Source organism: Tuber melanosporum (assembly GCF_000151645.1).
Source record: "Tuber melanosporum whole genome shotgun sequence assembly, scaffold_52, strain Mel28".
NCBI classification, from domain to species: domain Eukaryota; kingdom Fungi; phylum Ascomycota; class Pezizomycetes; order Pezizales; family Tuberaceae; genus Tuber; species Tuber melanosporum.
The window spans coordinates 629,130-650,938 of record NW_003299098.1 but is presented as its reverse complement, the minus strand read 5'-3'; the positions used below and the strand labels follow the sequence as shown (position 1 = coordinate 650,938).

Here is a 21,809-nt window from a genome sequence, read left to right as displayed (position 1 = left end):
GTCGGGATGTCTAAGACTAGTACAGTTCAATGACAGTACCTGGACTACGATGCGATGCAGTGCGGTGGATGGTTCACTGCGCCTACACCATGCTGTACAGTACAGTGCGTGTAGTCTGGTCCTGCTGTACTCAAGTATAACTCACCCACTCATTTACTCAGGATTCAATGGTAAATTTATGTAAATTATCAGAACTTGCAGAAAAAAAAAGGCCAATGGTGTATCATACAAACTATACAGCAAGAAGGAAGAATCAGAAGCAAAAGAGGGAAAAAGGGTGGGAAAGAGGTAGGAAAGAAAAAAAAATAGCAACCGCCCTTACACACAAAGAAAGCCAAAACGCCCTTCCATTCCGACCCAGTTGTCGACTGACCTCGCATGCGATGCGAACATGCGAAAATGAGGAAACGGAAATGTAAAAAAAAAAGAATTTACCGACCGAAGGCCGAGAGATGAAAAGCGACGGAGGGAGGGGGAGGATGCGCGAAAAACCGACGAGAGCAAGTGACTGATTGACGGAACAAAAGAACGAACGAACGACTTAGAGCTCCGATGTCCTCCTTCTGCTTGTTTTTTGTGTTTTGTGTTTTGTTTTTTCACCAATATTTTATCCTTGTCTTTCGAATATCCTCTATTGGTTCGTTTTCTCGCTCGCCTGCTCACACCCATCATCTCCCATGGCTCTTCTACTGTTGTTGTCGCTGTCTCAAAAAAGGGGAATACGTTTGCGAAGAAAGGGTATTTGAGGCTCGATAAAGAGATATTTGGTAGATAGGGAAATGAGATTTAGTAAAGGATTGGCGAATTATTTCACTGTTATAGTTGACCCTTGATATCAACCTTACTAAACGCAGCTTTTTTTGCTCGTTCGAAGAGTGGGAGTGCTTTCGCTGTCTGGAAGCGGATCGAGTTGGGAACCCCCTTATCACCCGACTTCTGCTCAATCAGATCCGCAGCCTCGTTTTCGCAGAGAAAGTTGACGCAGTCGGTATCGCTCTCAAACCCGAGCTCCTCAGTCAAAAATCTAATATCAATATCGGGGCGGTAACTTTGATATAAGGCAGGAAGCATCGTCCAGATATTAGTGGTTTTCTTCCAGAAAAGAATTATCAGAAAGTGACAAATTGGTTTTCTCACCCTTTACATATCATGCACATAGCAGCCTTTCTCTCGCGGGCCACGAAGGAATCCATGAGGTATCCTCCCATGGCTGGTGCCTCCAAATAAAGTCTGAAAAATCTGTGAAAATTTCCAGCAGCTAGCACTGAACGGACCTCTAGTGCATGCTTAATGGCTTTTACTTCTTTGTCTGCAGGGGTTAAATTTGCTAAGAGCTCGTTCATGTCGGCCCGATTGCATGTGTGAATAAGGTAGAGAATACGATACGCCTTGAATTCCTCCTCATGACCTTTAAAGCCTTCACGATAAAGCGAATGGAGCTGGGTCTGACACTGATTATACTCACCCAAGTCACCCTATAATCAATAATTACTTAGTTCGAATATCTTATATGAAACTACCAACTGACTCCATACCTTTTCCAAAGCTATCCGCGCATGAATTTCGTAAACGGTAACAACAAAGTCGTTTTTGATGTGCTGAACTGTTAGGTCTTGTCGAAGTGACTTGAACTGGTCGCAAATATATGAATAGTTTGCTTCTGATCTCCATTTGCGCTTGAGCATTTCCAGAGTCTTCTCAAGCACATGTAATGGGCGCACATGATCTGGGTTGGGGGCTGAAGTAAGACGAAAATATCGTTTCTCTAAATCCATGCAACGACCAATCAAGGGCTTCTTGTTATCTGGAACTTCCGGGGTGGCCGAGTCGGGCAAATATTCACGCCTTTCATCCTCAAACCGTTTCGCACGCTTATCCTTTTCACGTTGACTTAGTTTACCCGATGTTGGGAGGAATTTGTCACCCTGACGAGGTCGCTTGTCAAACCTCTCTTCGAATCTGTCTGGGGTTGGGGGTGTTAATTCTTCACTAGAGCCGGCACTAAAGCGCGCTGGTCAGCAAAGAAAAGCTGTGAAATACTCGGGACATGAGGGCGTTCACCTTTTGCGCTTTCTTCCAGGATAGTCCACGTCCATGACATTACTGTAATTAGGCTTTCGGATGAAGGGGGAAGCTGGAGACGCCTTGGTTTCGTTACTGACTCGATTCATAGAAAGTGTCTTTGTTGTTTGCTCCTCCTTTGCAGTCACCTTCTTCCTTGCTAGTATTGTTTGTGGAAGCGGCATCTTATCCCATTCCAAACTCCAAACAACCTTCTCATTAAAGGCATCTGTAATTATTCTCTTGAGCTCTAACTCGACAGCAGCCTTCTCGTCCGGTGGGCAATCTTCGAAAGTTCGGGCAACATAATCCTTCAACTTGTCTGGGAACTGAGTCTTTGGAGTTTGTTCAGGGGCTGGGTTTTGAGTAAGAGTCTGATTTGCGTATATTAGCATTTTCTCTGCGAAGAAAGCTCTACAACGAGAGCAAGTAAATATAAGTTAAGGCAGTTATGTACCTGAGTGCCGTCATGGTGAATGGGGCGACCAGAGAGTGTCTTGCGAGAATTAACAGAGTGAAACGCACCATTTCCTAATCGAAGCCGCATCGCATTAGTTCGGTGATCGGGCGGTGAAAATACCAATAAGTGTGAAGGGTTTGGACAGGCTGTTCGGAGTTTTGTTGCTCGGGGAACAAGAAAAATAATACTCACGATTGTTTCCGTTAGTACCACCTGATCGCCATGGTGGTGCAGACATGGTGTCAATGTTTTATGTTTGTCGATTATTTGGGGATGGCAGTTTGGAAAGGAGAACGGGATGGGATGGTTAATTAGACGGATACTGCTGTATTATGACAAATTAGTGAAATCAAGCTGGCTGACCCTGTGAGAAAGCAACTTTAGGTTGGGAGGTCGTGTCGATGGCAGAAAGTGTGCGAGAGGATGATGAAGGCGAGAAGGAGGAGGCAGGTGCGAAAGCTACTAACAGAACTCCGGTTGGTGCCAAGAGTGCGCGAAGGGTTGTGTGGGAGAGAAGGATAAGCTACTCGCACCATGGCGTATTCGCAGTCATTGCCATTCAGCCCCGAGAGACAAAACCATTGTAATACCCTGCTATCAGATCAGGTCCTTGCCCACCAATGGAACAAATTTATGGTAGTCTATAGATTGGGCACTATCATGGAGCCCCCGAAGTTCTTCAACCACAATGTGTTTCCTCCACTTTATTCTTGATTCTGTTGCTTCAACAATCCCATTTTCCCTGTTAAGGTGTTCTAAATCGATCAATTTGCCAAGCCCTAGGCTGCTAAGTCGTGACAAGTCACGCGCCGGCCCAAAGCATCCCAGACTAATACCTTTGCACAATTTACTGTACTAATTCCCCCCGGCATCATAGTATTATCTGGGAATCACAGGTCACCGTGGACACTAGTACCGTATTCGAGAAATAATTCAGACTCAGAATCCCAAAATTTTCGAGTATTGGATCCGGGAGCACCTTGGTGAGATGATCTGTGTACGCCCATATCATGATGGTGATCGTGCGTAAAGTGTAAAGCTGTCAAGAACGTAGGTGGCCACTGCATATATGTGTGTGGACACCTATAGGACGTGTGTACTCGAGCAGTGGGCATTGATTATTTACTTGAGTATTTAAAGCCGATCTTTCTCCATAGCTCTTATCAACAAGAACCCCCTCATCGGCACCTTTCAGGAGGAGTCTCCTTCAATGCTTGAACAAGTAGACTACTGCCGGGATGGATATCTTACTCGTACGGCAGCTGGGCGAGATACCGGCAAGGTTGCGAGCCGTATGAATGACTCAGCGCTTTTCTCTCAGATTAAGTACAATTACCGGTATCATGGCCACGGTATCGTACCGTATCTTCTCCATGGGAGGCATTGGTGCTCGCTACCATGTCGTGCTCGACACCCTAACGACGCGAGCAGTCTATGGTACCAGTATGATGCGGGTACGATACCTTTAACTTGAGGTAAAGGATGTGTAAGTACGGTAGGTTATAGAAAATGTCTCAGATGCAAAAAATCTTGCTATTTATCAACAAAAGGCCAGAGGTTGGGTTGCATGGATCTGGGTAGAGATGGTGGAAAATTGCTCTTCTAGTATCCAATACTTTCCTTTGGTCTTCCATATTTTTGCTTCATGTATTATTTGTCAAGAGTCTGAGCTTGATATGATAAATTTCTGCTCCGTGGACATTATGGACCTTTGAACCTTTTTACAAGTTACTAAGTGGTTAATTTAGGCTAACCTGCAAAAATAGACCGTGTCTTGAATCATACGAAAACATCCCTCCGGCTACTTGTTGTACTCGAGCACAGCAGAGGCCTCAGGATTATGATAAAAGGATTATCTTCCAGTTACAAGTAAACACCGTGAGTTGCATTATGTAGTAGGTCACTTTATTATGTTTGCCAATAGCATTCCTGCCCCTCTAGTACTTGTAGCATATTTGAGTTCGCCAATATATCATAACTAGAGGTAAAGTGCCGAGCAGATCCTAAAGATACGAAAAAATAGGAATATTCATCAATGAGGTGTCAAAACCAAGTAACCTTTTTATAGAGATAGTAGATAATTGCTTTTGATGTGGGTCGTAATCTCCTAATATTTTTTCTTGGGTTTTCTTTTCCACTCGTATAACACTTCTGAGTTCTGGTAGGGTTCTGTCATCAGAAGCCTATGACCCTTATATATGGTACCTCTTGACCCCATGATGTCGACAGGTCCTTTGGTTTTCCGGTCCTTTTTGGTTTTGAAAATAGTTCAGGTATTCAGCACCACACCAAGTCATAGATATTAGAAAACCCGGGGATTGTGAAAATGACCTGAAAACCGACATTTGAAACTTCACCTCCCGAGGTAATTTTTGAGCCCCCCTCCCCAACAGATGTATTAGTGTACGGGCTAATTGTGGGTGCAAGAAGAGATTTTTTTACAATTAGGTTACAGAACACCCAAATACAAGTACTCGAATACCGGTACAGGACCTCCCAGAATACACAGTCCCCGCTGATTGGCTTGTGCTTATATCATACAGGAACAATCGGTTGTGATTACCAATACCCGACAAACCAGCAACGAGTGACTGCTGTTGGGCGGGTGTGTCGGATCGATATATCCGTCACGTGCCTTATCTAGGCACGCTGCAACACCAAATTCCTTTTATCAGGATCCACGTGACGGACATTTCGGCCGCACTTTGTATAGTACGGTACTGTATTCTGGTGTGGTCTGTTCCGGTTAGTCTACTCGTACAGATTTTCGGATCCCGTGATCCACCACAAGATGGGAGGGTTGCTGCAGACCAAAGGTAGGTTGGGGGAACCTTGGCATCTCGGCCGAAAATCCGCCTGTATGGGAAGTCCGGAGCCGGCCACAAACGCCATGCCTCGGTCTACGGTACCGTATTTACTCTGTTAATTCGCTAGCGCCTGCTGGTCGCTAATCTCTGGTTTCAGGACAAAGGTTCTTAAGAAGGATTAGCGTTTTCTTAACATAGTAAGGCATGAGTCATCTGGCTGTGTTGGATCCCATTAACTGGCTTGCGCAATTCTATTAACTTGTAAAACTAAACCAATCTTGGGCGATCTCGTGATATGCAAGGATATTCTACACTAGCGAATCGACAGAGTAAGTACGGTACTCGAGTACCGGTAGTGCCTCGCCTTTGATCTTTTTCGCAATGGCCCCAAAAGTTTCACGTTCTATTCATGCTGGATCCTACATAAAACCGAGCCTCCCACAGTCTAAAACCCACTCCGCCTGTTTTTAGATTTCGCAAAATCCTATCCTGAGGTGTTAGGGCAGTCATAACCTCGAACTCCTGCGCATCTCATAATGGCGCCAAGTGAGTTCTCCAATGATACGCGATGAGTAATCCTGGCATTACATGTACTGACATCTGCTCTCAGAAATCCAAACCGATCTCACCGAGCTCTTCGGCATCGAGCATCCGGTTCTCTTGGCTGGAATGAACGTTGCTGCTGGTCCTAAGCTTGCCGCTGCCGTTACAAATGCTGGTGGTCTCGGTGTTATTGGTGGCCTTGGGTACTCACCAGAAATGCTGAGGGAACAAATTGCCGATCTCAAGAGTTACTTGAACGACAAGAATGCTCCTTTTGGTGTCGACCTTTTGATCCCACAAGTTGGTGGTGGTGCTAGAGCTACCAACTATGATTATACCAAGGGTAAATTGGATGAACTTATCGATATCATTATCGAGAGCAAGGCAAAGCTTTTTGTCAGTGCTGTCGGTGTCCCACCAAAGGCTGTTGTTGAGAAGCTCCACAAGGCTGGTATTGCATATATGAAGTAAGTGTTCATCCCACATTTTGAAACTTCATCGATGCAAAACCGTAACGATTTAATCAGCATGATTGGACACCCTAAGCACATCCAAAAGGCTCTTGACGCCGGTGTCGATATCATCTGTGCACAAGGTGGTGAGGGAGGAGGCCACACTGGCGTTGTTCCTACATCTATTCTCATACCCACTGTCGTCGACATGGTTAAGGGCAAGAAGTCACCCCTTAATGGTCTACCCGTTACTGTGGTAGCTTCTGGTGGTATCTACAACGGAAAATCGCTTGCGGCATCTTTGATGATGGGTGCCAGCGCTGTGTGGGTTGGAACACGATTCATTCTTGCTGAGGAGGCTAGTGCGCCCAAGGCCCACCAGGAGGCCGTAAGAACCGCCGGCTTTGATGACACTGTTAGAACCATAATCTTCACTGTATTCCCCCCACCATCCTGCCCGTTCATGGCGTGTACTAGCCTGCCTTTAGGGTCGCCCTCTTCGTGTCCGCAAGAACCCGTATATTGCCAACTGGGAGGAGAACCGCAAGTCAGAGATCAAGGAACTCACAAGTAAGGGAATCATCCCTGCCGAGCACGATATCGAACAACTCGATAAGATGGGCAATCTTGACGACGACACCATGGATAACGCTAGACCATTCTTGATGGGTAAGGTTGCCGCCGTCGTCAACGACAAGAAGCCTGCCAAGCAAATTGTCGACGAGATTGTTGATGAGGCTGTTGAAATGTTACAGAATGCCCAGAAGATGCTTGCCAAGTTGTGAGATGTTTCTGGAGTCTTGTGGGGTTATGTCTGTTAACGGGATTTTTGATTCTTCCCTTTTTTTTCTCTATTCCAGCGTGTATCGTACCTTTTTACTGGCTACCCACTTAAATACGATCTCCGGGGGCGTCTGAAACCGCTGTGGCCAAAATGTAAATTGTTCCCGTGGGGGTCCTCATGCGTGTACTAGTGAGACTACTCGATTCCTTGCAGTGCGCAAGATTCTCTCAAGTGCCTGCCGATACTGCAGTTCCAAGTACCGTGTTTCTTTTCGCAAGTTACCAAGTGCAATCTTCAACACAAGCCCTTGTATGGGGCCATGAGGTGCAGCATGGTTCGACAGGAGCAGTGGTATGATACAAGTATGGCATCACACATAACAAATTTTAGCAGCGCCATATCGTGCTGTGTGTCTACCCATGCTGTGCGGTATTCTCGTACTTCCTATCCATCGGTTTGCATCTTATCAACGGTGTCATACGTCGCCCCCCTTCCAATGCAGGAGCCACCGTTCCAGGCCACCGTTCCAGGCCACCGCGGCTTTTCTCGAACCAGCGGCTAATGTGGCGAGGGACATGTGCAGCAGTAACAGGCAGATATTAATAATTCTCGTTTAGTAATAGTATGTTAATTTCCCGAGCGTGATCTATATACAGGTTATTACCCTGGAAAATGCCTAGTAACTGGTTTTGCCAAGGAAATTAACAGAAATTTACATGTCTCGGACATTCCTTTATCATACTGAATTTTTGGCCTACTTCCAAACACTAATATCCCCATGAAACTTGAGATATTCCTATTTTCTCTCTACTAGTGTCTAGAGAATCATCCACTCTGTCATCTATCTAATAGAGCCATAATTCTCATTGGAGTCGTGGTTGAACATCCTTTGGAGGTTGAAGTTGCGCAATACCGGTATTTTCTTGGCAAAGCACCGATACTCCGGCTTCTGATGTCAAGAGCTGGAGATTGAACGGCAGCATAGTTATCCGGGACGTTCCACGGACGCTTAAGAGACTCTTAGACGTTAGAAGCAAGCCCGAAGTTACTGTAGCGATTACAATAAGACCCTTCGGGATTGTTGCAAAACTGGGGGGCTGACTCGTCACATGAGATCCCTTATGATAAGATCTCTTGCGTTATCATTTTTTGTTTATCCCCTACGGTAATGTCTTCGGATCGGGCCGTTGGAGGTGACCTTTACTCGCACAGGGGCACTGATTACAGCACCGGGGTGCATGTTTTGCTTGCTATTGTATGAGGATTGGTGTTGCGCTTTGGATACATGATAGTACGGAGTACTGTACGTTAACTATATTTGCCACAGCTAAGGCTCCCCGTGATGTTCTGTTACTAAATGCTATTTGGAAGCCACCACAATACCAAATTCAGGGTTTAATCGCTAGATGGGCTAATAATATTATGATAATATCATAATCAATAGGGTTTGGAAACAAGGGAGGGTCGATAGTCTAACCTTAACCTGGAGGGCCATCGTTCTGACGAGGAAGTCGCCACAGAGACGGTGGCACGTGATTAGAAGCTGGTTGCCCAGAGCCACATAGAAACGTAAACACGAGACCGGAAACGAGCAAAATACACAACAGCATCGGCGGGAAAAAAAAAAGGAAAAAGCAATCTACCTCCCATCACCAAAAAAGTAACCTATCAATCCCCTGAAAACCAACGACCGCCTCCATCGCTCGAGACGCTGTATTTTCTCGAGCCTGTATTACGTCCGGGGTTTATCCTATAATTCGTCGGGTGTGGAATACTTGCAGTACCTCCTATCTACGGCTCTCACTCTCTCGACCGTATTACCCTCTCAGCAACCTCCCGATACCCTGTCCTGCCTCCCGTTAGCTGTACTCGTACTGTACCCCCCCGGCCTTGGCTTTTCGCGCGATTTCTTACCTCCATCTCCATACATTCTTTCGCGAGCCTCATTCTTACCACCCCCCACCGCACACACACACTCCTCGGTGCCTACATCACTACCGCTATCGATCGCATTCTACCCTTTTCACCATGGGTGTTATTAAGAAGAAGGCCGCTAACCCGGGCCGTGTCGAGCCTGGCGTGCGTTACCATTGTGACGTTTGCAACGGCGACATCACCTTTACTGTTAGTAGCTCTAAACCTAATACAGTGCTAACATTGTCGCAAATCTTCCTCGATAATATAGCCGTTTCTTCGTGTACTTACACGAGTATCTAGGTTCGCATACGCTGCGCTTCCAACGTTTGCACTGATTACGACCTCTGTGTACCATGTTTCACCTCTTGTGCCTTTAGTGGTAACCACAACCCGGCAAGCCACCCATATCAGGTTATCGAACAGCACTCCTACCCTATCTTCGCAGAGGACTGGGGAGCAGATGAGGAGCTTTTACTGCTCGAAGGAGCGGAAACTTACGGGCTTGGGTCATGGGCGGATATTGCGGATCACATCGGAGGTGGCCGGGATAAAGAAGAGGTCAAGCAGCATTACCTAGAGACCTATATCAACTCGCCCAAGTTCCCATTACCTCAGCATGCCGACCCGGCCGACACGACTTATGGCAGCGTTAGCAGGGAAGAATTCCAAGCACGAAAAAAGCGCCGGATTGATTTGAGAAAGAAGGAAGCTTCCGAGAGTGCGCCGACTGTTCCTAAGAAGAAGCCGACTACATCACAGCCTGCCTGTCATGAAATTCAAGGGTATATGCCCGGTCGAATGGAATTCGAGGCAGAGTGGGAGAATGAAGCGGAAATGGCCGTTAAGGATCTGTTCTTTGAACCTGGCGAGGGGATTAATCCAATTACCAACCTACTTGAGCCGGAGGTTGAACTTAAGTTGGCAGTAATGGATATTTACAACAACAAGCTTACACAACGCGCTCAACGTAAGAGAGTTATGTATGAGCATAATTTGTTGGACTATAGAAAGAACTCTGCCAACGAGAAGAAGAAGCTGAAGGAGGAACGTGAACTTTTAAACAAGGCTAAACCCTTTGCTCGGATAATGAATAGGCGGGATTTTGATGAATTCTCCGAGGGGCTCGTGAACGAGCAGCTGCTCAGGCAAGCGATTTCTCAGCTTCAGGAGTGGAGAAGAATGGGAATTGAGTCGTTGGAAGCGGGGCCGAAATATGAGATGGAGAAAGCGCAGAGGGTGAGTTCCTCATTCATTTAGTGCTTCCTACAGGGAGGTGGCTAATGTGTTGCTCTACAGAGTGAGGTTCTTCGGAACAAACTTGCTCCACTGGATCGCTTGGCTCATAGATATGCCTCGAAAGCTACTCCCCCTGTGGAAACGCCGCCGGTTAATCCATTGGTAGCGCCAAAGGCCCATTTGACATCAGCGCCACAGGACCTAGCTGCGTTGTCGCCAACACCAGCCAATAATGTTCCAACTTCGCCCTCTCCCATGATGATGAATGGATTAGTGAAGAAGAATATTGCGAACGGTTTAAATGGCACGAACAATATTAATGGTGCTGGCAGTGGTGCGGTAAACCCACCTTCGTACCCGCCGTTGCACTTATCGAATGAGAACGCGGCAGATCTTCACCTCCTTACGTCTGCGGAGCAGCAGCTGTGTGAGACTTTGAGGATAAAACCGAAGCCATATCTCTGCATGAAGGAGGTATTGATGAAAGAGGCTATGAAACATGGTGGCATACTCAAGAAGAAGGCTGCTAGAGATCTTTGCCGCGTAAGCGCCTGCATATACAATGACGCTGATAGTGGTGGCGGGCTGACCCCATGGCAGATTGATGTTAATAAAGTATCCAAGATTCATGACTTTTTCGTCTCTGCCGGGTGGATAGGCAAGGCCTAGCCACTGTATCGACAAAACGGGAGTGGCACGAATAAGACGATTTCGTTGCCTTAGATTCCATATCTTCCTTGCGATTTACATTGTAACCTAAGCTTTTTCTTCTAAAGCCTGGTGGGTTACTGTGTGGGACATGGGGGGCAAATTTGCAATATGGGGACCCAAGCGCTCTAGTAATGCTTACATCCTTTTTTCGTTATTCTCTTCGATGCGATAATGGGTCTGGACGGCTGGACGGATGGTTACCTTTTAAATTCATTTCCTCTCTTCGTCTTGTTTAAAGCTATCTTAACTTCTACATAAACCTCTTTAAACCATGTATACAGTTTTTATTTCCCCTCCCCTCTTTTTCCTTCCCCCCTCTTTTCTTTCTGGGTGGCATTGTTTATGGTCTTTCCTTTCTCTTCCTTATTTTATCACTGCTGCCTGGCTAACTTACTGAAAGTATGCCGTGTCCAGCAGGTTTGGGTGATGGGCGAAGGGGAGTTGGCTTTTTGTCTTTTTACATAGTTGGAGTTTAGTTGTGTTTGAACCCTTTTCCTTTTCATTTTTTTTATGGCATCAAGCAATGGCTGTTGGATGGTTTCGACCTGGACTGGAGTTACTATTACATCTCATTCTAGGGGGTACGGTTCCAGATGTTTCAAGCGTCATAGGTAAATGCCCAGTAAAATAAAACGATGCAGTGTGGTAACTACCAGTAGTCCCATGGATACTGACAAGAAGTGCACAAAATATAAGCTGCAAACACATTCACCTCTGATATTACCATCCCGTGCGAAGCTACCCAGGTCTCCGAGAGGTCGCGATCTCGGGAAATTCCGTCTTGGCATCACCTTTCCTCTATGATACCAAACAATTTTCAGCCTCAAACGGGAACTCATCCAAGTTCACCAACCTTAGAATAGGCTCACATCGGCCACATTTCCTCCCCTCGACCTCGACCTCGACCCCTCTCCCTATTCTCACGAGCTGCAAACGCAAGCACAAACCATGTGGAGGCCGGGCCAATGGTCCACGCCAACTGGCAACACCCCCACGAACTCCCCCCCTCCTGGCAACCTTCCGCATCACCACCAACAAAACCCCCTCTTTAGCAACAGACCATACAGTCCCAGTCCTCTACCTGGGGGTATCGGGGCCAGTGGCCGAAGACCGCAGCTCACGCCTCGAGCATCGTTACCGAGTCTTGCCTCCGGCCCCGGCTCTTCCACAACGGGTTTACCCGCCTCGTCGCGCGGTCAACATGGCGTTGGTAGTGGTGGGGTGGGTCGGAGGGTTGTCTCTGGGGGGCCCCCGCCAACCGGGGTACGGCATCCCCTGGATGTTCTAGAGGAGATTCTAGGTGTGCAGGTTAAACCTTTGGTTGAAGAGGAGGGATGTGTGGATGGGAATGGGGCTGCATGGGAGCCGGGGGTAGAGGATGCGGAAGGGATTGAATTTGGAGAAGGGGGTTTGGAGGAGTTTCTGAAGTGTGAGGAGGGAAGAGAGGTTCAGGCAAGAGAGATTAAGAGCAGGGCTAGGGCTTATAGTGCTCATTCTGTCGATGAATGTTGGTTTTTACCCCCAAATTGGATTGGGTTGGATTGGGGGAAGGTGCAGAGGCTAAGGGTGAAATAATAGATGAGAGAGAGAAGGGTAAGTTTCAGGATTTGCATCGGTCGATCAAAGCTTGCGATGAGGTGCTCAAGTCTGTGGAGTCGTATTTGTATTCTTTTCAGACGGATTTGGGGGTTGTTAGTGCGGAGATTGAAACGTTGCAGAATCGGTCGACCATGTTGAATAAGAGGCTTGAGAACCGGAGGGTGGGTTCTTTATTTCTTTTAAGGGGGAAGGCTTGAGCTAATTGCGGGGACTATAGGGTGTTGAGAAGCTTCTTGGGCCTGTGGTTGAAGATGTTGCGTTGTCGCCGAATGTTGTCAAGAGGATTATTGATGGGGATGTCAATGACAGTTGGGTTAGGAGTTTACAGGAGGTGGATGTCAAAATGAAGGCTATTGCTGCGCTGGATGCTACGAAAGTCAAAGCTACTAAGGACGTTAAGCCTGAGCTGGAGCGTCTTGAGCACAAGGTACTTTTCTGTCTATTTTTCGGAGATGAGTGCTGATTTGCGAGTTAGGCAATAGAGAGGGTTAGGGATTTCTTTGTCGCGAGGATTAAGGCTATTAGAGTTCCTGGTGCCAATGCTCAGGCTATACAGCAGTCCGGATTTCTGAGGTACAAAGCGTTATTCCAGTTTATGGCCAATCACCATGTTCAATTGGCCGATGAGATTGGTCAGGCTTATATCAATACGATGAGATGGTATTACCTGAGCCATTTCACACGGTATCATAAGTCCCTCGAGAAATTAAAGCTTCATGTGATGGACAAGCACGATGTTGTAGGCCAAGTGGAACCCACAAGGAGGAGTGTGTCTCCCATTCATCCCATATTGAAGACCCCCAACTAATGATCTAGACAACATCATTCCATCTCTTAAATCCTCTGCGCCCCTTTCCTACGACACATTCAATATCGGCCGACGGATAGACACTCTAAAAAACCGTACAGCACCAATACTAACCGCAAATCAGGCCGAAGAAGACCGCACATCCCACTACCCTGAAATCCCGTTCCGCCATTTCAATGTCGCCCTCACAGAAAACGCCTCAGCAGAATACTCCTTCATAACCGAATTCTTCTCACACAAAACCTACGACCAAGCCTCGATAATGTTCCACCAAATCTTCGACCCAACCTTCATCCTCGGCCAGACCTTCACAAAGTCCTTGATAGACTCCACCCTCGATTGCCTCGGCGTTCTACTCTGCGTGAGACTAAACCAATACTCCGCCTTCGAGATGCAAAAGCGCAGAATACCCGCTGCAGATGCGTACATCAACGCAACGAACATGCTCCTCTGGCCACGGTTCCAAATAATCATGGACGCGCACTGCGAGTCCCTTCGTCGTACCACCACTTCAAACCCCGGCCGTGGCGGTGTCGGCGGTGTGGGTGGGGGATTATCTGTTAAGCAGCAGAGTACAGCACCGCACTTCCTCACGCAGCGATTTGCCGGCTTTATGAATGCGATACTTACACTTAGCGCTGAAGCGGGGGATGATGAACCTGTCGCGAATAGTCTCGGTAGGCTAAGGAGTGATTTTGAAGCGTTTCTGACGAAGTTGAGTGCTGCGGTTACCGACGCTAAGAAGAGGGAGAGATTTTTGTTTAATAATTATTCCTTGGTATTGGCTGTTATTGGGGTTTGTCATTTTTTCCCTCCCTATTTTCTTTTCTTTTTTTGTTTGCGTGGTTGACCGGCTCACTGGCTGACTTGTGAGGCCTTCTGGATAGGATACTGAAGGAAAAATGGCTTCAGAGCAGAAGACGCATTTCGAGATGTTGAAGAAGGCGTTTGGGAGTGGTGGGAGTTAAAGATTGGAGTTTGTGAGCGATGGGTTGTGTTCCGATTGGATTATTTACTATGAAGCGAACGTTAAAAAGGTTTGTGGGGTGATTGGCTGGCTAGTGGGAGGCTGGAGCAGCGGGCGTTCGTTATTCGCCTTTGTAAGATCCTATACTTTTGTGTTTTGAGCGGTTCATTGGAGATAATACCGTTGAATTAAACCTTTCGGCTTATTTTATTTTTCTTTTCGTCAAAGTGAAATCGCCGAGGGCTAGTTATATTCATCGACCATCACTCGGCTGATTGCTGACACTCTGTGCGCGTGTTACAAATCCACCAAACTTGGGATTTACCCTGGACCCAACAAATAGGTCCATGGTTTTAACTCGTGGTTTGGCTCTAGGTATCCTTGCAGATCAGAACCTGGTGTGCTAAAATAAGCCTTGAGTTCTGAGGGAGGTATTGATATCATGAGATTCTGGGAGTGTCCTTTATGTATGACCTCTGCCCTATCTGCCTCCCGGTGGACTACTTCCTGCCTTCCTCCCTTCCTCGAGTGATAACTACTGTATTGGCGATATATGGTACTTGGACTGCTGGTATCGTAGCTAGATCTAAGTTAAGTTTCCCGGTGCCATGCAATTGACTGCTGGTTTGCAACATTATTAGGCAATGATCTTGTTCGTTAGGGTCATCCTGACAAAAAATGACCCCCCTTTTTGCGTGGGGGTTCTATTACTTTTTGGAGTTGTATGGTATCGTATGGTATCATACCATGAATAATAATAATTATCTTACTAGATGTTTGACGTGGCCGGCGTGCTGGTATTGTAACTGGAGGGCGGCGAGTGATCGTGATGTGTCTTAGCGATCGTGACCTCCACTGCGCCCTTTTACCACTATGATTAGACCTAATTGCCACCCATCTATAGGTTCTCCGTGCCAAGAAGATATATGATACTAACTGTTCTAAGTACCTATAACCTATAACCTATATTTCCTTCACTAGCAGGAACTATCCCTCAATTTGGCTCATTGTTATGCTTCGTCTCTAAAAGGTCTCCCTACCAACAGTCTCACTTCAGACCTGCCACCACACACTTCGCACTTACCTTACTAGAACCTTCAACTTAATTCCCAACCAACTCACTCAATTTAAAGGTAATCTCACATCCAATTAATAAACAAGGTTTTAACTATTAGAACTGGAACTAGCCAAAATGCTCCTTCTCAAGCACCTTATACTTCAAGTTCTAATCTTGATAATCCTATCAGCAAATATCAACTGCTCTCCTGTCAACTCCCCTTCCGATAAAGACTCCTGCGACACAGGAGACGAAGTCGATAACGCCACTCCCAACTCCGGAAACCCCAACATCCTCAATAAAGCTCAATTTGAGACCTCAGGCCTGACTCTTATCACACCGAATCCTCCTCCTTCTGACAACTCGTACGGCCGAATCGTTTGCGAAACCTCAAATGCCAGCCCATTTGTATGGAACTCTCGTCGTCTCGCATACTGGCTTTTCGGCAACTTTGGAGGCTGGTATTGCTGTAATTGGAACGTCAATGGCGGGGGCTGCTCACTTGTCATGAAGATTGCCGATGCCAGTACGGCCATTTGTGGGGCGCAAGGATGCATCAAATGTGATGATTTGGCGTGGGATATCGTCAGGATTGGGAGTGACTGTCTGAGGAATGATAGGGCTGGCGGCGTCTCGTACCTTGACCAGGGAAGTCATATTGTTGTTTACTAGTCAGTTGGTTCAATTGAATGGTTGATTAACTAAATTATTTATTGGCCCGTTTCCTCCTGTAGATTGGGAGAGGTTTGTTGAATGTATGGTACTAGTGCTGATGGGTTTTCTTCGGGTGTGGATGGCGTGAACGGCAGTGCGCGAGAGAGTGTCCGAGACGGACCGGAATCTTGGTGTATGTTTAGAGCTGCTAGAGGACTGCTGGGCTCTGCCGTCACCCTCTTAGACAGGTGCCTATGGGGGGACGGACATTTTTGCCCAGCGCTTTGAGACACCATGCCCTGGGCGAGGGCGCTTGGGGATCACTGGCTGTAGGACTTTGGATATCAAATTCAGTCTTCCAGATCCTAGCTGTTATTTGGATAATAGCTATGTATTGAGAAAACATATTGTGTAACCTCACTCTTACTATACAATCATCCCTCGATTTGTATTCACTGAAGCAATGCTTAGACCCAATTATACCTAAAAGGTCAGCAACAATACTCATGCTAGTATAGTACCAATTGGACCAAATTCCCTTCAAGCGATCTCAAGGCCAGAAGTATTTATTCGGTGGTTGACCGAAGCCGGAATGGCACTATCTGGCATTGTGTTTCTAGGATCACTTCAGTCTCACTAAAATTCCACGAAATCCGGAACCCAAACGAAGGGACAATAGCCATAGTTACATAGAGCATTGTTCCCTATTTAGAAACATATAGAGAATCTCTCGCCAAAGGCACCCAAGAACAAGAGGAAATCCATTTTAGATCCTCCCCCACACTCCGGGCTAACAGACTGACACCTTTCCAACCGAGATCTGGGAGTTACCTTTAGCGGGATAAGGAATCATTCTCAAGGTAGCATTGCGCGGAATATAGTACCTAGCTGGCGCAGTGGCTAAGATGTCAAGAGCAAATTACCCCATATCGCAATTATCAGCGGCCTAGGAGTCCAATTCACGCTTCCAATGAGTCACTGTCGAACGACCTATCATGTAGGGTATCATAGGGGGATTGGAACATCCTGTTCTATGGGGACTGGGAGATTTGGGACCTTAGCTTTCCGCGATAAGGTTATGGTGCTTATTGATGTTTCTGTGAGGTTTTGGAACCAGACTCTAGATATGCACATAGGAGTGAGGTTGGCGATCGCCGGGGTAGGAGAGAAAAACTTTAGAAATTCCGGCCATCATTTGCTCTAGCGAGCTGCGCTCTCCCCATTTATCAATCACCTTATAGACTTAATTTTTTCCCCACCAAAAGCGGGTATAGATAGCGTTTGGTGAAACACATAAGATCCTTGTGATACTGCAATCGCAGAAAACCTCGAGTTTCTACTCGATCGGAGAACAGAACCCAGCGCAGAGATACTCTATTTATTCAGCTGATACGGCGCCGGTATACACTGTATGTGCTAAAGGTATCGCCGGTTGCACGCCGTGAAGATCCCGCGGATCAAGGTACTATATCTCTCCCACTACTTCAAGTATGGTGAACTAATCTACGATATTATCATACCCTGAAGGAAACGCACCGAGTGATATCTCGTGTAGATGTGACATTTAGCCAATCGACTTTGACCATTCACTCAACCGCCCCCATACAGCACTGGGGAACTCTACCAGGATAAATATCCGTGTAAGGTTCGGGCGGTGAATCGATGTCGCCCTTTATACAGCTAGGCTGGGTTTAGACAAGAATAAATAAATAGGGGATTTTGAACTTGCTTATTGTGGGGGTTCTCGTTTGGTGCTTTCCCGTGTTATTTGTGCGTAATATGATGGGTTGCATCTGGCGGGTGAATTGATATTCGAGTATCATATCATACTCGCTACCATGGTTGGCCATCGCCCTGCTCCTCCCCATCCCACTTGGTGTCGGATTGCCTACATGTGACACCCCACTTGCTGGGGTTTTTATTGGGATTTTGGAACCGGGGTTTCGCGGCCGGATTGTAACGTATGGTGGGTTTTGGTCTCGCGTGGTGGTCCCCTGGGATGGGTCTGACACAGTAAGGTACTTGTGTTGTGCTATGTATTAACGTGCGGGTTCTGTCCGGTGCCCGCATGCCAAAGTTTAGGGTCGATCCTGAGTTTGAATGAAGTTGGCGCAGGTTCCTCTGAGGAAATATGAGTGCTCATTATATTATGTTTATAGTTGTGAGAATAATGATATTATGAGGAGTTTCATTTACTCAGGGAATTACCTAACCTCCACTTTTGGTTGAAAGAAATTTACATCCAAGACCAGGCGCGTTTCTTGATCTCCGGAGTCCTGGCCTATATAAAAAATATCTCGTCCTCTCCACTTTATCATTTTTAGTCATTAAATTAACCTACTAACATTATGGCATCCTGATATGGGTTGTTGACACCGCTATCCCATATTCCATTCCGCACAGGACTCACGTTTCACGTTTTGTAATGATTCACTCGAAATTCCCCTTTAAACACTTCATCCTCATCACTGCCAGGAGCTACAGTGTAATGAGTAGTGTGCTTGTAAAACATTAGTCTGCGGAATCACAAATTGCACAAGGGACGACCCGCAGTGTTGAGTATGAAAAAAATAAAACAAGTTCCAGTAAGGGAATTGCTAAGAATTTCTTTTACAGTCTCCCATCGGGCTTCTGAGTCCAGGCATCACTTCCCACGGCCGTAAGGGCATAGAAGATGCCAGCAGGATCGTACTTATTCTTGATGGAAAGGAGTCTGCTATAGTTTTCCCCATAGAATTCGCGTTGGAAATTAGGCTCGTTGGCATCAGCTTCGTTGAGATAGGCGCCCGATTCGGGTGCCAACTCGCGTAGCTGCCTGCCCCAGTTGTTGGTGATGGTGTCTTGATCTTTGAGGATCTGAGACCATTCTGCCGTGCCATTCCATGAGTTGGGGATTTCATATTAGTTTCTAGTTTTTTTTTTAAGGAAAGAGGCAAGGAGGTGTTAAGGAAAGGAAGTGCTAACGAAGTGGTAATAATAAGAATTTCATTATCGCGCCAAGTAGGGAGGACGGCGTTATCTGGGTTTCCGGCAACCTTCAAGCTGGGGTGGCCTGCTATCTCAATAGCCATGGCTCCATCCTCAATGACATACTTGACAACTTTATTGAACTGGGCCCTCTTGTTGAGGATAGTGTCTCTCGGTATCATGCGACCACCATTCTGGAAAGTCCCTATAGGTATGGTCTCGGGCGTGGAGCCATAGGCGGCAGAATAGGAGGGGAACTCGGTGATGTTGAGGGAGTGTTGCAAACCAAGGGAGTCAAGCTTCTGGATAAATGGCTGGAAAAGGGTAGCAGTGTTATGCTTGGTCCATCCAGGGCCGAAAAATGAGCCGGAAGTGGGGAATCCCTTAGAGTAGAGGTTGATACTGAAGCCGCCGCGATCAGTGTATTTGGGGGCCATTTGGTGGAGAAAGTCAAGAGCGTCGTAGAATTTAACCATTGAAGTATCGTCAGTGCCGCCAGCCCTGAAGGAATATCGTGCGACGGTGATGGGGATATCTTTGTGAGCCTTGACGATCACGGAGGTAACAACACCATAGGCACCTCCACCACCACCGCCGAGGGCCCAATACAAGTCCCTGTTCTCGGTCATGCTTGCCTTGACATGTTTGCCCTCTCCGGTCACGACCTCGAACTCGAGAGTCTGATCAGCCGCGAGACCATACTTGCTCATCAATATTGAACGGCCACCACCTTGTATGTATCCACCGGCAATACCGACTGAAGGGCAAAAACCTCCAACAACAACGACACCGTTCTCGTTTGCAGCTGCATACGCCTCGGAACCCTGGACCCCAGCGCCAAGTTTGAGCGCTGGCCCATAATAGGCCTCTGATTTGTAATCAGGGATGTATTTGATATCCTTAAGGTGGTGGGTCCAGAGAGACAGTGACCCAGGTCCAGAGGATTTACCAAGGTAACTATGTGAAGCGATCCAATTAGCCCAGATCCCATATAGCTAACTAGACCAGGAAGGACATGCTTACTCATGACCTGTATTCCGGATGACCAGGCGAACATTATTCTTCCCGGCGAATTTGATACCAGCAATAATGTCGGCCGGCTCAGTGACGTTGATGGCATAACGAACATAAGCACCAACCTGACAAGGACTGTCAATAGAAGTGAAAGGATCGCAACTTCTAGAAACTGTGGAATTCAATCGACTCCATTTCTGTGTTGACGGCCAGCAAGCGTCTCCTGGGAAACAACGGCAATCAGGAGTAGACGCGGCGGCTCCCGTGGCTTCCGCACTCCGGCCCGATGTTTGTGCAACAGCATATAAAGCGAAAACGCCCAAAAGATTGGAGAGAGAAGTCCGCATGGTGAGAACCTTCCTGCTAAAGGAAAAGGGAAATTAATGAGAGGCACCTTTTTCTAATGGGTGGGTTTTCTCAGGTGGAAGCTGGAGGAGGTACCCTTTCTGCCTCGAAGGAGGGAGGGGCCCAAATAACCCCCCACCAAATCCCTGCCCACTGAATCCCTTCCTAATGGTATGATATCATACCGCAAATGGTGTCGACCTGGAGCCTCACTTCAGCCATGCAAACGAACAAATATGGGGGGCGCACTCTGTCGGTGATGATACTTTCTTCAAATCGAAAAATGAGGCACCCCAGTACTACTTGAGTATACATATACCCATGCCAATAATACTACTAGTATCATATCCCAAAACGGTATGGAGCAAGAGTTGAAAAGGTGTATTCGTATCATACCTGAGCCGTTGCATTGCGAATGCCTCTATTTGGTAAGATAAAGGGTTGTTATTACTAGTTTCACCTCAGTAATATTTTATACGTAGAATTGGCCTTGGAATTTGTATAAAAATAAAAACTATTAAATTTTTAAAGTTCACTCGTAAATTATTCTTTGAACGAAATAAAAAACTAAAGAAATACCCATTTTACATCATGAAATGAATCCAGAATCTTCTACATGTTGTAATAGTCCTGGTGTTTTCCCTTTACTCTGGCAGATGGGGGCATTCCACAACACAATTGCTCAGGTATGATAATATGATACACCTTTTAAACGCTTTGCGCCGTGCCGGTACGGTAGTTGATACGGAAAGGGAGCAGAAATTCGGAAGAAAAGGGGTTCAGAGCACTCGATTAGTAATCGCCAATGACTTGGCAACCTTGTGATCTAGAATAGGGAAGTCAATTTAACTCCACTAGAACTTCGATCCTATGTGTTTTATCTTTTGTTTTCCCCTTACCGCATTCATCTTTAGTTTTTGTCTTAACACCCACGTTTCATAAAGATGCGTGTGCGGGGGTGATTGAGCGATGGGTATGATAAGACTCTCAGAGCGAGAGTTTGGGGGTGGAAGCTACTGCAATGGCTTGAAGGCATGGAGAAGGTTTGGCTCCAATGTCTTGGCAGTGACTTCAAGAACAGAGGTTTGCTCCCGATTCTATGGTGGGGTATAGTATCATATCGTACGGTTTTTATGAAGAAAAAGCCCCCTGCTTCCGAGTGGGTGGGTTGCTCGGTCATGCAAGGTCACTCGCTGGGAAGTAGGGTACGGACGGCATATTTACATTGCGCACGATACGATACCGTACCGTACCATATACGTAAACTATCGTAAACTTATCAGACCCCACTAGCCCGGTCACTAAAAGTATGTGCAGAAGACTTGGGAAGAGAAAGCAGAGGGTGGACTGTAGGGGGAGAGGGGGCTACTCAAGGAATACACAGCGAGCTTGGCCCCCGATCCCAGAGAAGGACACGTGCCGCAAGA

The 21,809-nt window shown here is 46.7% G+C and overlaps 5 protein-coding genes; 3 read left to right on the top strand and 2 right to left on the bottom strand.

Annotated features, from left to right (window-relative positions):
- Positions 1-152: 152 nt before the first annotated feature.
- GSTUM_00009140001 (uncharacterized protein) lies at positions 153-2,935 on the bottom strand. XM_002840518.2 has 6 exons: positions 2,714-2,935; positions 2,519-2,592; positions 2,062-2,435; positions 1,536-2,001; positions 1,138-1,475; positions 153-1,048 (listed from the first exon to the last, which is right to left on the bottom strand). Exons 1-6 carry the CDS (start codon positions 2,757-2,759, stop codon positions 817-819), a joined length of 1,530 nt encoding a protein of 509 aa, XP_002840564.1. The 5' UTR covers positions 2,760-2,935; the 3' UTR covers positions 153-816.
- Positions 2,936-5,716: 2,781 nt separating this feature from the next.
- GSTUM_00009139001 (uncharacterized protein) lies at positions 5,717-7,264 on the top strand. XM_002840517.2 has 4 exons: positions 5,717-5,874; positions 5,939-6,338; positions 6,399-6,759; positions 6,812-7,264. The coding sequence occupies exons 1-4, from the start codon at positions 5,865-5,867 to the stop codon at positions 7,106-7,108; spliced, it is 1,068 nt and encodes a 355-aa protein (XP_002840563.1). The 5' UTR covers positions 5,717-5,864; the 3' UTR covers positions 7,109-7,264.
- A 1,496-nt stretch (positions 7,265-8,760) lies between these two features.
- On the top strand, positions 8,761-10,929 carry GSTUM_00009138001 (uncharacterized protein; the record flags this gene model as incomplete). XM_002840516.2 has 4 exons in its annotated part: positions 8,761-9,231; positions 9,325-10,260; positions 10,327-10,803; positions 10,861-10,929. The coding sequence occupies exons 1-4, from the start codon at positions 9,136-9,138 to the stop codon at positions 10,927-10,929; spliced, it is 1,578 nt and encodes a 525-aa protein (XP_002840562.1). The 5' UTR covers positions 8,761-9,135.
- A 920-nt stretch (positions 10,930-11,849) lies between these two features.
- GSTUM_00009137001 (uncharacterized protein) lies at positions 11,850-14,346 on the top strand (the record flags this gene model as incomplete). XM_002840515.2 has 6 exons in its annotated part: positions 11,850-12,478; positions 12,550-12,731; positions 12,788-12,997; positions 13,046-13,337; positions 13,387-14,174; positions 14,266-14,346. Exons 1-6 carry the CDS (start codon positions 11,920-11,922, stop codon positions 14,344-14,346), a joined length of 2,112 nt encoding a protein of 703 aa, XP_002840561.1. The 5' UTR covers positions 11,850-11,919.
- A 4,320-nt stretch (positions 14,347-18,666) lies between these two features.
- Positions 18,667-20,384, bottom strand: GSTUM_00009136001 (uncharacterized protein; the record flags this gene model as incomplete). Its single annotated transcript, XM_002840514.1, has 4 exons — positions 18,667-18,923; positions 19,021-19,075; positions 19,146-19,980; positions 20,047-20,384. The coding sequence occupies 4 exons, from the start codon at positions 20,382-20,384 to the stop codon at positions 18,667-18,669; spliced, it is 1,485 nt and encodes a 494-aa protein (XP_002840560.1).
- Positions 20,385-21,809: the final 1,425 nt, after the last annotated feature.

Bases quoted from the DNA above. Each gene is read 5' to 3' on its own strand.
- GSTUM_00009140001 (XM_002840518.2), bottom strand. From the start codon at position 2,759: ATGTCTGCACCACCATGGCGATCAGGTGGTACTAACGGAAACAATC. The intron at 2,593-2,713 runs GTGAGTATTATT...GGCTTCGATTAG, and splicing joins TGGTACTAACGGAAACAATC to GAAATGGTGCGTTTCACTCT. The intron at 2,436-2,518 runs GTACATAACTGC...TACGCAAATCAG, and splicing joins TTCACCATGACGGCACTCAG to ACTCTTACTCAAAACCCAGC.
- GSTUM_00009139001 (XM_002840517.2), top strand. The intron at 6,339-6,398 runs GTAAGTGTTCAT...CGATTTAATCAG, and splicing joins GCTGGTATTGCATATATGAA to CATGATTGGACACCCTAAGC. The intron at 6,760-6,811 runs GTATTCCCCCCA...GCCTGCCTTTAG, and splicing joins TTAGAACCATAATCTTCACT to GGTCGCCCTCTTCGTGTCCG.